Raw genomic sequence first — 13,450 nt, 5'->3', positions numbered from 1 at the left:
GACCCTGATGCAGGACTCGATCCCAGGACCCCGGGATCATGACCTGAGCCAAAGGCAGACACTCAACCACTGAGCCACCCAGGTGCCTCAGCACCCATTACCATAAGCATGAGTGGAAGAACATGCAGCATGACTTCACCAAACACAGGTGCACCTTACTTCCCTTTCTAAAACTGTTATATGTATAGTCCAGGGGAAGATGTATGAGGTGAGCTGATACTTCTGAGTGGATAAAGTATCACCAGCCCAGAACTTTTTGGAAAAAAAGAAGTAAACAGCCTTTTATCACAAGATGTGCTACCTATAGTTAAGGCAATTTTCTTTTTATATATATATATATATTTTTTTTTATTCATTTATTTGAGAGAGAGAGTACACACACAGGGGAGGGGCCGAGGGAGAGGGAGTGAGAATCTCAAGCAGACTCCCCACTGAGCATGGAGCCCAGCATGGCCCTCAAACCCACAACTCCAAGATCATGACCTGAGCCGAAACCAAGAGTTGGACACCTAACCAACCAAGCCACCCAGGCACTCAAAGGCAATAGTTTACATCTGGTTAGTGTCTGAAGATGTTATAACTTTATAATTTAGTACATAAAATACTATGCTATTATATTATCAGATGTTACTACAGATATGAAGAGACTTCATATGCCTTCTGAGTTTTAATAGTAAAATTTCAACTACCTGTTTATTATCCCTTTCCAACAGAAAAGCAGTAAAAATGACAAAGCATTACAGGAATATTAATGTTTGCACACACATGCATAATACAAGACCTCTTTTGATAGTTGACAGATTCTTTTATTAACAATCAAAAAACTTCACACTTAAAATAGGAAAATAAATGTTTCTCTAATGGATAATTAAATGAAAACTATCCAGGACCTTATAGGATTTTTACTGTATCCCAGGTTTGATGTGTACCTTGGAAGACAGGACATCAGCTTGCCCAGTCATTAAATATGACTAAAAATGAGAAACAGTGATTTATAAAACATTTCCCCAATAGCTTTCCCAAATAGTAGCTCCCCTGAAATTAAAACAGGAAATAAAAGTTGTATTTAGATGTAGTTTTAGATATAAGTAACACCACACATCAATCCTAATTTTATCATTTTAATGTTACTTTTTCAGAAACTCCAATCTCATTTTAGTATCATGTATTTGAGGAGTACAATAAAACTGTAATTTCTCAACATCAAAGTTTAATTATTACACAACAGTTCAAGCAGCAGATTCTATTTTGGACAGTATTCGTCCTGGGTCTTGTTTTTAGCACTAATCACGCTATGGTGTTTGAAGCAAAGCTAACAAAGAGCAGGCACTGCTGATTCAGTCATAAAAACCCCTCCTGGATGAACAGTGCTTGGTTCATTTCAGAAGAAATGGCTTTTATTTTTTCTTTCTTTTCTATTATGAAAAACTGGGCTAAACAAAACCTTAAAGTCTCATTCTCCACTCGTTGATTAAAATCTTTATCTGTAAATTATCTTAGTCTCTTAAAATCTATCCGATGGGGAGGAAAAAACAAAACCTTAGGGAAGAACAGTGTGCTTTCCCTTGTTCCCTCAACATAAAATCAAAGCAAAAATAGAGCCCCATAGAAATTTCAACATTGATTTTTTTTTGAAATTGTAAAGCTTAATAAAAGTCAAAGAGCTTTATATGAATCCGTAATCTCTACGTACGTGCTAGTTCAATACAAACCATGATCTAGCAGATTACTTGTATTCAAAAGCCTGCCTTTCAAAAAGGTTCTACTTTGGTAAGTGGTCTGTTTAAACAGAGTTCCCTACCATGTTTATACATATATATCTGCATACATACGAACAAATGTGCCTATGTGTGTGTATATATATATACACATATGTATATATACAGATATCTTTGTGTATATATGTAAGCAGTAATCACATGACCCTCATTTGCCCTCCATGAAAGTCACTTTACCGTGGTATAGGTAAGGATGGCAATCCTAGTCTCCAAAGTGTCTTCAATCCACAAGCACACACACAGTTATCACTAATATCATCAACACTACTGACAATTCAGAAAGCCTAAATACTTTCTAATTGAATTCTGAAAGAAAAGTGCCTTAAATTTAATTTTTTTTAAACTTCAGTCTTCAATATTGAAACTGCTAAGTTACTCCATTTTCCTGTGCAAAAAAGAAATAGAATAAACTTGGGAGAAAAATAATATACTAACTTAGGAAAACATCTTGTTACTAAATAGGCCTAAGAGGAAACCTATATAGAAAAATTATTTTAATAGAAATTAAAATCTAGGCAGCCCAAGTGGTTTAGCGGTTTGGCACCACCTTCAGCCCCAGACGTGATCCTAGAGACCTGGGATTGAGACCCATGTCAGGCTCCCTGCATGGAGCCTCCTTCTCCCTCTGCCTGTGTCTCTGCCTGCCTCTCTCTCTCTCTCTCTCTCTCTCTGTCTCTCATGAATAAATAAAATATTTTTAAAAATTTTTTGGGATCCCTGGGTGGCGCAGCGGTTTGGCGCCTGCCTTTGGCCCAGGGCGCGATCCTGGAGACCCGGGATCAAATCCCACGTCAGGCCCCCGGTGCATGGAGCCTGCTTCTCCCTCTGCCTGTGTCTCTGCCCCTCTCTCTCTCTCTGTGACTATCATAAATAAATAAAAAAATTTTTAAAAAAAAAATTTTTTTTTAAAAAGAAGGTAAAATCTATGTAGGTTGCTCACCACATCATTATTTGAATAACAATTAGAAACCAATGAAATATTCAGTAACAGAACAGTAAAATAAATTAGGAAGTGTCCAATTGATAAATTATACAGCCACCAAAAATGAGGAAAATGATGAAACATGGAACATGTGACAATGTTAAGCCAAATTAGAAAAGGATCCTGCGGGGATCCCTGGGTGGCTCGTGGTTTGGCGCCTGCCTTTGGCCCAGGGCACGATCCTGGAGACCCGGGATCGAGTCCTGTGTCGGGCTCCCGGTGTGGAGCCTGCTTCTCCCTCTGCCTGTGTCTCTGCCTCTCTCTCTGTGTGTGTCTATCATAAATAAATAAATAAATCTTTGAAAAGAAAAAGAAAAAGAAAAAGAAAAGAAAAGAAAAGAAAAGAAAAGAAAAGAAAAGAAAAGAAACGAAACGAAAAAGATCCTGCTAGATTTAAACAATTCCAACTGCAAACACAAAACAGGAACACAATCTGACATGCTGTGTCACTGGATTATAGGTATTGTTTTCCTCTATTTAAAGGACTACACAGTATAAAGCTACTATCATGACTGCACATTTTTTAAAAGAAAACAAGATCAATAATGATAGAATAACTCAAAGACAAGTGTTTGAAAAGCGGTGTTCCCGGACAATTCCTCCCCATTTTGCCACTCTGGGAAGGCAGCACCCCACCCAGGCTGCTGCTCTGCAGAGTGGTACTCGTGAACAGGGCAGGGAAGGGGGCAGGTGCCTGGCCAGAATGGTCTCTGGTCTCATTCCCAACATTCATTTTATCAATAAGGCCCAGATTTGTCCGCCTTAAGCCTGTACCCAACACACACATCTATGTTTAATGACAAAATTTCACATAAAAGTCTTTTTATTTCTCCCAACAGAAACATTCAAAGGCAGAACCATTTCCTTTTCATAATAAAGCAATTCTCAATTAGCAATCAAGTTATATTTTTTTTAAGCCAAAATGGTGTCCCTACGGAACATGTGACCAAAAATAATTAAAGGCCCATGGGTGATATCTACAAGTACTACTACTAGACAGAAGATTACTTACAAAAAGAGCAATTTTCAATAGAAAAACTGAACATTTCCCTTGGGAAACAAATTTAATCTTTTATCGTTAAACAAGTGGGGCAAAGGACCAGATTTTCTACAAGTGCAATAGAACTGAGGCAAAAGGCTTCCCTGGAGGCCTGAAGAGGACAAGGATGAGATCTTTTTGATGGTTTTATGATGGCAATTATAACCTGCTAGCTATCTGAACTCTATGAAAAAGATGTTCAATGAAAAGACTATATCACACAAACCACTTACTTTTTTTTCAGTTGCCCAACAACAAAATTTGAAAACAAGAAATCCATAGCATTGAATCATGTTCATAAAACGCTTGAACAAGCTACATTAAGAAATGCTACAATAGAGCAGCTTACTGGTATACTATGGTACTCTGCACTACTACAAAAATAGTTGTGAAAACCTTATTTTGCTCAATGTAATGATAATGTTTTACTTTTTGCAAGCCATGTATCTCTCGGTTACATTCTCCCAGTTGATTACATTCCAAATAGCTTTTAGATAATCCGGTCTGACATTTTTATACTGAAGGTAATAAGCATGCTCCCACACATCGATCCCCAGTAGTGGAATAAGACCTATTGGAGAGAAGGGGGGGAAAAAGCAAAACCTGTGAATTTCAATCTAAAACCTGACTGCATATTCTCAATTTAAACTTTATCCTATGCTCACAAAATTACCCTTCACAACCTTGCCATCCATTTTCTGTTTCTTTTACAAATAGGAAGTTTGCATAAGAATAAATACCCTATAAAAAACTTTCAAACTTTACTCTTTGGAAGAAAATATGATAAATAGTAAGAAGTCTAAAATAGACTTCGGAAAATTATGTACGGTATTTTAATGGCTGTTCTTAAAATACCAACAAATCCATCCACAAGCCAATTCTTGGGAAGATCAGTAAGGTTACCATGTTTATGGGGGTGGTTGAGGACCTTCTGAAGCTGTCAAGAGGGTTTCAGGAGAACCACTCTGCTCCCAAGGCTAATATTGTTAGTCTCAAAGAATATAGAGCATTTATGAGACACTAAGAATGAATAAGTTAACAAGGAAAACTGAAAAGGACAAAAAAAAAAAAAAAAAAAGAGAGAGAGAGACACTGTTCTCAGAAATTAAATACTGTGAAGAAAGAATTACTTATACAACACTCATTTTCAAAAACTCTCAAACTAAATGATAGCTCTCCTGTCCAACAAGTCCCAACCAGTAGGTCTTCATCAGTGGTGAGCTAGTCACTAATCATGTAGTATAAATAATTAAGGTAACAAACTTCATAAATGATTTTTCCCCTAAATAAACTGCCACTGATTTTTCACTGATTTTCATTCCAATGGGCTTTCCTCAAGTGGAAGAGAAACAGGTGTGGCCAGGGTTTACCTGGAAATCACAGCCTTTTCTGTCACACCTTAAAAGATAGACCTGACTATAGCATTCTCTAGTATCTCACACTTTCCCCAAAAGAGCCATTTAGATTCTGGCTAAATCTGAACATATCCAGGGAAGTGAAGCATGTAAGAAAGTTTGCTGACATGTATGAAAAATGTTGGAAAATGTGGCTGAGGGACTCCTGGGTGGCTCAGCAGTTGGGTATCTGTCTTTGGCTCAGCGTGTGACCCCAGGGTCCTGAGATCAAGTCCCACATTGGCTCCCTGTGAGGCACCTGCTTCTCCCTCTCCCTATATCTCTGCCTTCTCTGTCTCTCATGAATAAATAAATAACATCTTTTTAAAAAAAAGAAGAAAAGAAGAGAAGAAAAAGGAAAGGAAAGGAAAAGAAAGAAAAGAAAAGAAAAGAAAAGAAAAGAAAAGAAAAGAAAAGAAAAGAAAAGAAAGAAAAGAAAAGAAAAGAAAAAAAAGAAAATGTGGCTGAGAACTGGTGACTGAGGTTGAGACGTCACCACAGGTCTATTACACTGCAGATCAAAGTTCTAACTAACTGCTGGCTGCCTTATGACTATCTCCTAAAGACATTCTAATTCAACCCGGCTTAACATGGAAAAGGGTTTGGTGAACCCAGCCTGGAGCTTCTAATCCAAATATTTTCCTATACCAAAACCAAAACCCCCAAAAAGCAAGTCTGGAAATCTGAGCTCCAGTGCCAAGTTTGACCACAGGGAGTCGCCAGACGGGCTGAGAGTCCAAGGTCTAGGTCAGACTCAGCTTACAGGTCTTTTCCTCCTTTGTGGTATTTATCTAATTTCAGTGCATGTAATTATGTAAGCTGATAGGAATTCTCTGTTAAATGAATTAGAGTTTATGTTCAAAACATTTTTTGTTAACGTAGCTGTAAAATTACATGTACTAATTTTACAAAATATCAAGGGCTTTTAAAGCATTTTTGCTTAAACAAGACTCAGTATTATCAGCTTATTATCAGCTGTTAAGATTTACTCACATGAGTACATGTTCCTAATAGCTTCAATCATTGCTAGCATTCCTTATTTCAAGGTAAATGCTTTACAGTGAACCACCTCCCACTAACCAAATGTGAAACCATTTTCAAATCTAACCTGTTGTTCCTTGCAGGGGATCCTGGTTAAAACAAGCAGCAATCTGCAAGCGTCCCTGCTCCTTATTGAAACCAAGCCAACCCCAACCTGAGCCTTGGACACCGACGGATACAGTGGTCAACTTCTCCTTAAATTTGTCGAAGGAACCAAAATCACGTTTGATGGCTTCCAGCAATTCCCCTATTTAGAAGAATCCAAAAACACCCACAAATGAACAGATTGCAACAACTGCAATAAAAAAAGTCATTACATATTTAAAATAAGCTTGTCATATGGCACAAGATACAACTAGGCAATATATGAAGACATAACCTAACCCTGTGAGCCTAGATAGCACCAAGTTGCTCTTGCCCTGACACCAGCATAAGGTCTCACAATTTTAATTCATGTGTTTGTTACTGAATCACGTTAGAGTGATTTCTTCCCTCACTGTGCTATTTCCATCAGAAAAGAAATAATATTTTCCATTAGCTTTCTTTTTTCCCTTCAACAGAAAATTTTACTTTGACTTCTACCCTACCTGTTACTCTGTCTCAATCTAGGAATAAAATTTTATGGTTGATATTTGGTTCTTCCCCAAGGTGGCCTAGATCTTTTCTTTCACAATTACATAATTTTAAAAAGAATGATTTTGTCTTTTATTATTGATCAAAGGGTACACTATAAGAGCTACTGTCCTTTTATTCTGTAGCAATGTAGAATATAATTCTAGATTGACTACATCAACCAAATCAAATGGGCCAAAAATACCACTTCTCTGATTCCAATGGTTTCAAAGTAGTTATCTATTTTAAGCACAAATAGAATAAAGTGGTACAGGGGATCCCTGGGTGGCTCAGCGGTTCGGCGCCTGCCTTTGGCCCGGGTTGTGATCCTGGAGTCCCGGGATTGAGTTCCGCGTCGGGCTCCCGGCATGGAGCCTGCTTCTCCCTCTGCCTGTGTCTCTGCCTCTCTCTCTCTCTCTATCATGAATAAATAAATAAAATCTTTAAAAAAAAAAAAAAAAAAGAATAAAGTGGTACAGATAACCCAAAGTGTCAGAGTACCAAGATCTCTGGCTGAATATGGGCGCATCTGACATTCTACTGTCAAAAGTACTAAGTCACCATCTGCAGACCTAATGCATAAAAAGACATGTCTAGCTTCCCATAGTTACTCTCCCGTTCATCTTTACTTACAAATGAAATTGTTTATTGCAAGTACCAAAGATGCCTTCCACAAAACAAAAACAAACTCACCCATAGAAACTGAAGTTGCCCAGAGACAGGGAGAGCTCTACTTATGCCCCATACTTTCCCTGGAGTGAGGAAGAGAATTCGAGTTGTCTGGGCCTCCACACGTCACACAAGAGATCAAGTAAACGAACCGCAGTGAACAAGACCATTGGCTCTGTAGTCCCCTCATTAATCTGCAGGTGTCCTGGAAAAACCTCATTTTCTCGGACAACTGACTTTTTATCAGGAAGAGTAATAATAGCAAAAGGCACTATTCTAAGCATTTTAACATTTGATAACTTATGTAATTTTCAAAACAGCTCTATTATTATGCCCATATCATAGAGCTGAAGAAAGTAGGTACAGAAGGATTAAGTATCTTACCCACCCCTGGGTTCCTCAATTCTTCTAAAAACTGTTTACCAGTCTTATTCTAACGTAAGCACAGTACATTTCAACCAGAAGTTGATACCATATCTGACACCATGTGTGTGTATTAAGGTGATGACATAACTCCCTGAACATACTCTCCATTCCTACACATGTCCCTTTCCAAGTTACAATTTCATTGTACTCCTTGCTATGAAAAATATGCCACTATGATACCTCAGAATTAACATAAAAAAAGCACCAGTCATTCCTATTGTGCACAACATTTAGCTAAGACTACATCAATATCTACCAACCTTTTGGTTCTCCACCACCCTTAGGGCTCAGGTTTGTCCAGAAGATGGAATGATTGATATGACCTCCTCCATTGAACTTGAGCCCAGGCTGAAGAGCTATCTGAGCTGTAACATCACCTGTAATGTAAAGAGGCAAACAGACTTTTTATAATCCTTTCTTTTCAAACCTTCTATACACCATATTTTTCTGTAAAATGTCATATAATAGGACTAGCTTATCTACAACATTCCTATAGGTCCTAAAATTCCACAATTCTGGGATTCTACAAAAAAAATTTTTTTTTCCTTAAAATTCTTTGTCCTGGGATGCCTGGGTGGCTCAGTGGTTAAGCATCTGCCTTCGGCTCAGGGTGTGATCCTGAAGTTCCGGGATCAAGTCCCACATCAGGCTCCCTGCATGAAGCCTGCTTCTCCTTCTGCCTGTGTGTCTCTGCCTCTCTCTTTCTGTGTCTCTCATGAATAAATAAATAAAATCCTTAAAAAAAAATTATTTGTCCCAGTGGATTTTCAGTTCAATTAATAACACGCTGAACAACTAATGAGAGGCCCAGCAGGGGGTACAAAGCATGCAGAAAATTCTTTTCTGAGCTTCAAAGAACTCAAAGTTTTCTACAATATTAAAGATTTCAGCAACAGGGATGCCTGGGTGGCTCAGTGGTTGAGCATCTGCCTTTGACTCAGGGCATGATCCCGGGTCTAGGGATTGAGTCCCACATCAGGCTCCCTGCAAGGAGCTTGCTGCTCTTTCCATGTCTCTGCCTCTCTCTCTCTCTCTCTCTCTCATGAATAAATAAATAAACCTTTAACAAAAAAAAAAAGGAAGATTTCAGCAACAATGAGAAAAGACACAGAACAGTGACACACTGACATGTGTGGTTCCATAAACAGACTAAATGATAAATTTTCAGGGGTGCTTGTGTGGCTCAGTCAGTAGAGCATGAGACTCTTGGTCTCCAGGTGCTGAGTCCGAACCCCATAAGGGAGGTGGAGTTTACTAAAAATAAATAAATAAATAAAAGTTTTTTAAAATAGATTTTCAGCTCTCATTTTCTACAATTCATCAGAAAATAGTTCAACATTACAATAACAAAAAAATTCATCATATTCAAAACTGAAACTCTAGATTTTCAAACCCAAACTTACTCTCCAATGGCCTTCCCCATCCCACCAAGTGCCAGCTGTTTTCTCAGGACATTTCTGATAACTTAGTCATTTCTTACTCCTTTTTCTCTCACACACCACGTTCAATCCAACATACCCACCGGCAAAGCCAGCTCTACCTTCAAAAAAGACTCAGCACCTGATCCCATCTTCCTACCTCTGGTGCAGACCAGCAACATTACCTACATGCATCCATGCCACCATCCCACACTGGTCTCCTGCTTCCACATGTGCCCCCTACACTGTTCTCAACACAGTGACCAGAGGGCTCCTCTAGACCCCAAAGTGACTATGGCATTCCTCTAGTCAAACCCCTCCAAAGGATGCTCTTCTCACTCAAGAGTGATCCCCTACAATCGGCTTCAAAGATGCACATCATCTGGTCATCTGACCCTCTGCAGGGCCTCGTTGCCCCAGCTCCAGGCACAATGGCCTCCCTTGCACTTACAAGACAGAAGCTCAGTCTGTTCCCAGTTTAGTTTCCACTGACTGTTATTGCCTGTACTGGGATACTCTTCCTGCAGATAGCCTCATGACTCGTTCCCACATTTCTCCGTCAAGTCTCCACTGACATGTCAACTTCGTCAGCGAAGCCTTCTCAAACCACAATATACAATGGGCAATTCCCCGCCACTTCCCCTACTCCTTTTTCTTGATAGGACTTAAAACCCCTGGCATACTATTTACTTGTTCATCTGTCTCCCCACTAGAACCAAAGTTCCAATAATAACAAGGACTTCTGGGCATTCTGTGTTCCAAGGGTCAATATACTGCCTCTGACATATCAGGCACTCGACAATGTTTGCTGGCTAGATAAATGAATATATTAAATGTAATTTTTATGGAAAAAAATTCTGACAGCTATACACAAAGTCACATTTGAAGACTTTTTTTTCTATCTTGTAGGCAAAATATTCTTTTCCAAGTCTTCAAGAAACTAACATTAACTATTAACAAAAAGGCAATTCCCTTGTTCAATCAAGTCCCAAATGTTCAGTATTCGCAAAATACTAAGGGGCAAAGTGAAAGACACAAAGTACCACTGAGAGCTCAGTGCTTAGGGAGCTTACATAATAGAAGTTCTCTAATCTGCTCTTAGGGCATACCTCAGAGAAGTGAGGGCCAAGTGATCTCAGAATACACAGACCCTCTGAGAGAGCGGTTTTAAGACGCCACCTTCTTGTTATGTTTACAAAACAATTTTCTTGGGCAGCCCCAGTGGCTCAGTGGTTTAGCGCCGCCTTCAGCCCAGGGCCTGATCCTGGAAACCCTGGATCGAGTCCTACATGGGGGCTCCCTGCATGGAGCCTGCTTCTCCCTCTGCCTGTGTCTCTGCCTCTCTATGTCTCTCATGAATAAATAAATAAAATCTTTAAAAAAAAAAATTTTCTTGCTGACCACTCTCTTAGTAATTATTCTAAGGAAGTCACCCTAAAAGTTTCATATTGGTTTTTAATAAGTCAACAGTAATTAATACTTCCCAATTGTAAAGAAACATGCTTATTGAAAATTGCTTAATGATCTCAATCTCTTAAAGTTTACTTCATCGTTTTAAAATTTTAATATAAAATTGAGGGAGCACCTAGCTGGTTCAGTTGGTACAGCATATGACTCTTGATCTCGGGTTGTTAAGTTTGAGCCCCACAATGGATGTACAGCTTATATTTCAAAAAAATAATATTAATAATAAGAGAAATTTGGGCAGCTATCTATCTATCTGCTTTTAAAAATATTTTTCTTGGGACTCCTGGGTGGCTCAGAGGTTGACCATCTGTCTTTGGCTCAGGGTGGGATCTAGTCCTGCATCAGGCTCCCCACAGGGAGCTTGCTTCTCCCTTGGCCTAGGTCTCTGTCTCTGTGTCTCTCATGAATAAATAAAATCTTTAAAAAAAATAATAAAAACTTTTCTTAAGTTCAACATTTTCTTTGGTTTCAATTTTTTCCTGTTAAATACAATAAAAGTTAAATACTTTTGTGTGAAATTTATTTATATACTTGTCATGAGATTGGAGATGTTATTTCACTTAATACTTTTGCCCCAAATTTTCAAACATGAAAATCTAATTCTTCAATAGTCTTTAAAATATTTTTTTTTATTTTTTTTAAAATATATATATATTTTAAATAAAAGAAAACTCTGCAAGTACTCATGATGGTCAACAAAACACAACATAATGCAAAGTTTTTTTTTTGTCAGCAGCTTTCATGAAACAAGTAAAGGTATGATTGCATAATGGCTGAAATGAAGTTGTTTTTAAAATATTGAAGAGAAAGGCTTGCCTTGTCAGATGTTGTCATCCAGGAAACAATTTCACAACTGGGATATTCCCACCTTGTCATCATTACCACATCTTTACCAAATTTGTTATTTTCTAAAACCCCTTTCCCGTTCAAATCACCCCACCTTTTTCCCAGTACTCAAGGTTCCTCTCACAAATCTTCCAGAATGTGGCAACTTCCTTTTGTTTTTGTTTAGCCAATTACCTCATACAATCAGGCTGAAATACTGCATTTTCCCACTAGATGCCCCCAGTCAACAAGATGTCACCGTCTGAAATTTACTCAACAAATTTCAGGAGCTCTAAAGTCAATAAAAAGAAAAGGAAAGCACTTTTAAAAAAAACAACTATTCAGCTTATTAAGCAATACGTAGAGTGGATTATTTTTCTAGTACTTTCTGATTTCTCAGTGCACTGATTTTTTTCAATGCCACTGATTAACAGGCTGAGAAGCGTAACACGGTTCTGTATGGAGACATGAAAACACAGATTCTGGAACACACGCCCCCAGGCACACAAAAGTCCACACGTTACCGTTCTGTCACCTGAGCTCTTTAGGGGAAACAAACAAACAAAAAACTGTAAGTGTCTATTATATGGTAATACTGAATTCTAACTATTAGTCGATACGCACAGGCCTGCTCCAATTTCCCACAAAGTGAGTGCTGGCGCCAGGTGAACCCGGGGGCAGGAGACCCGCCCGCCCCCCCGCCCGCAGCCCGGCACCCACCCTTCTCCAGCGCCTCCAGATACTTCTCCTCGATGGTGTTCAGGTTGTTCACGTAGGCGGCGTGGTGCTTGCTGTGGTGCAGCTGCATGATCTGGGCGTTGATGTGAGGCTCCAGGGCGCCATAATCGTACGGCAGGTCGGGGAGGCTGTGCTTCTGCCGGGACCCCAGACACCCCAGCGCCGGCACCAGCGTCCTGCTCGTGCTGGAACCGGAGCAGACACAAACCGATTCGTTCACGCGTCCACGCAGACCCAGCGCCGTCTGGGCCTTTCCCCCGCCCGCCCGCCCGCGCGCCCGCCCGCGCGCCCTCCACGTTCCCTGAGGCGTGACACCTGCCCCTCAGGCAGCGCCGCCGCCGCGTCCCCGCGACGCCGGGACCCCGCAGGGGCGCTGGAGCCGGGGCTCGCAGGGAGCCGGCCGGATGGAGGCGGCCGCCCGTGCCCCTCGCCCTCGCGGCCCTGACCGGTCTGCGCGGCGCCGCGCGGCCCCGACGCCTCACCTGAGCGCCGCCCGGGACAACATGGTGAGCGCGCCTGCCAGTCCGCGTCCGGAGACGGAGGGTCGCGCCGACCGCCCGGCGTACACTGACGCGCGTCTCCGGCCGCGCCGCAAGGACACCGCCGTCCTCCACGGGCTCCGCCCCCTGCGCCCGCCGCTCCCACGCCGGGGGGTGCACGGCCCCGGGGTCTGCCCTGCCAGAGCCAGCCCGCGCCCTTGGCCCAGGGAACCCGAGAAGGGGGAACTTGAGGTACCTGCCCCAGGGGGGCCGGGGACCAGCGGCGCCCACCCGCCCGCTTCTGGGCGTGTAACCATAGGGAAGGCCGCTCTCTACCCCCCACTGTGGTGGAAGATGGTACGGCCCGCGGCCCCGCCCCCGGGGGCCTGTGGCCCCGCCCCTCCGCCGGCGCGGCCCCGCCCCTTGGCTCTCGGTGCCGCAGGGCAGCCGCGGAGTCGGGCGACCTCCCACGCGCGGAGGCTGCGGCTTCCCGGAGCCGCTGGGGTGCGCCCTAGCGGGCTGGTGAGGTCTCTCCGGAACCTGGGCTCCTCAGGGTGCCGGTGAGGTGCCTCAGGCTCCTGG

The 13,450-nt window shown here is 41.5% G+C and overlaps 1 protein-coding gene across 1 annotated transcript; it reads right to left on the bottom strand.

The window, feature by feature from the left end:
• Positions 1 to 784: 784 nt before the first annotated feature.
• On the bottom strand, positions 785 to 13,152 carry SOD2 (superoxide dismutase 2). Its single transcript, XM_026018716.2, has 5 exons — positions 12,872 to 13,152; positions 12,372 to 12,574; positions 8,202 to 8,318; positions 6,302 to 6,481; positions 785 to 4,370 (listed from the first exon to the last, which is right to left on the bottom strand). The coding sequence occupies exons 1-5, from the start codon at positions 12,892 to 12,894 to the stop codon at positions 4,225 to 4,227; spliced, it is 669 nt and encodes a 222-aa protein (XP_025874501.1). The 5' UTR covers positions 12,895 to 13,152; the 3' UTR covers positions 785 to 4,224.
• Between the last annotated feature and the right edge of the window lie 298 nt (positions 13,153 to 13,450).

Source organism: Vulpes vulpes, chromosome 1, assembly GCF_048418805.1.
Source record: "Vulpes vulpes isolate BD-2025 chromosome 1, VulVul3, whole genome shotgun sequence".
Taxonomy (NCBI): domain Eukaryota; kingdom Metazoa; phylum Chordata; class Mammalia; order Carnivora; family Canidae; genus Vulpes; species Vulpes vulpes.
Note: the sequence above shows the minus strand (reverse complement) of the source record. Positions and strands in the feature narration are given on the sequence as shown.

What these genes read in the sequence shown, in the direction of transcription:
- SOD2 (XM_026018716.2), bottom strand. Translation starts at nt 12,894, where the DNA reads ATGTTGTCCCGGGCGGCGCTCAG. An exon ending in GGGTGGTGGAGAACCAAAAG is followed by an intron (nt 6,482 to 8,201) that starts GTTGGTAGATAT and finishes TCTTCTAAATAG; the next exon opens with GGGAATTGCTGGAAGCCATC. An exon ending in TCCCCTGCAAGGAACAACAG is followed by an intron (nt 4,371 to 6,301) that starts GTTAGATTTGAA and finishes TCTCTCCAATAG; the next exon opens with GTCTTATTCCACTACTGGGG.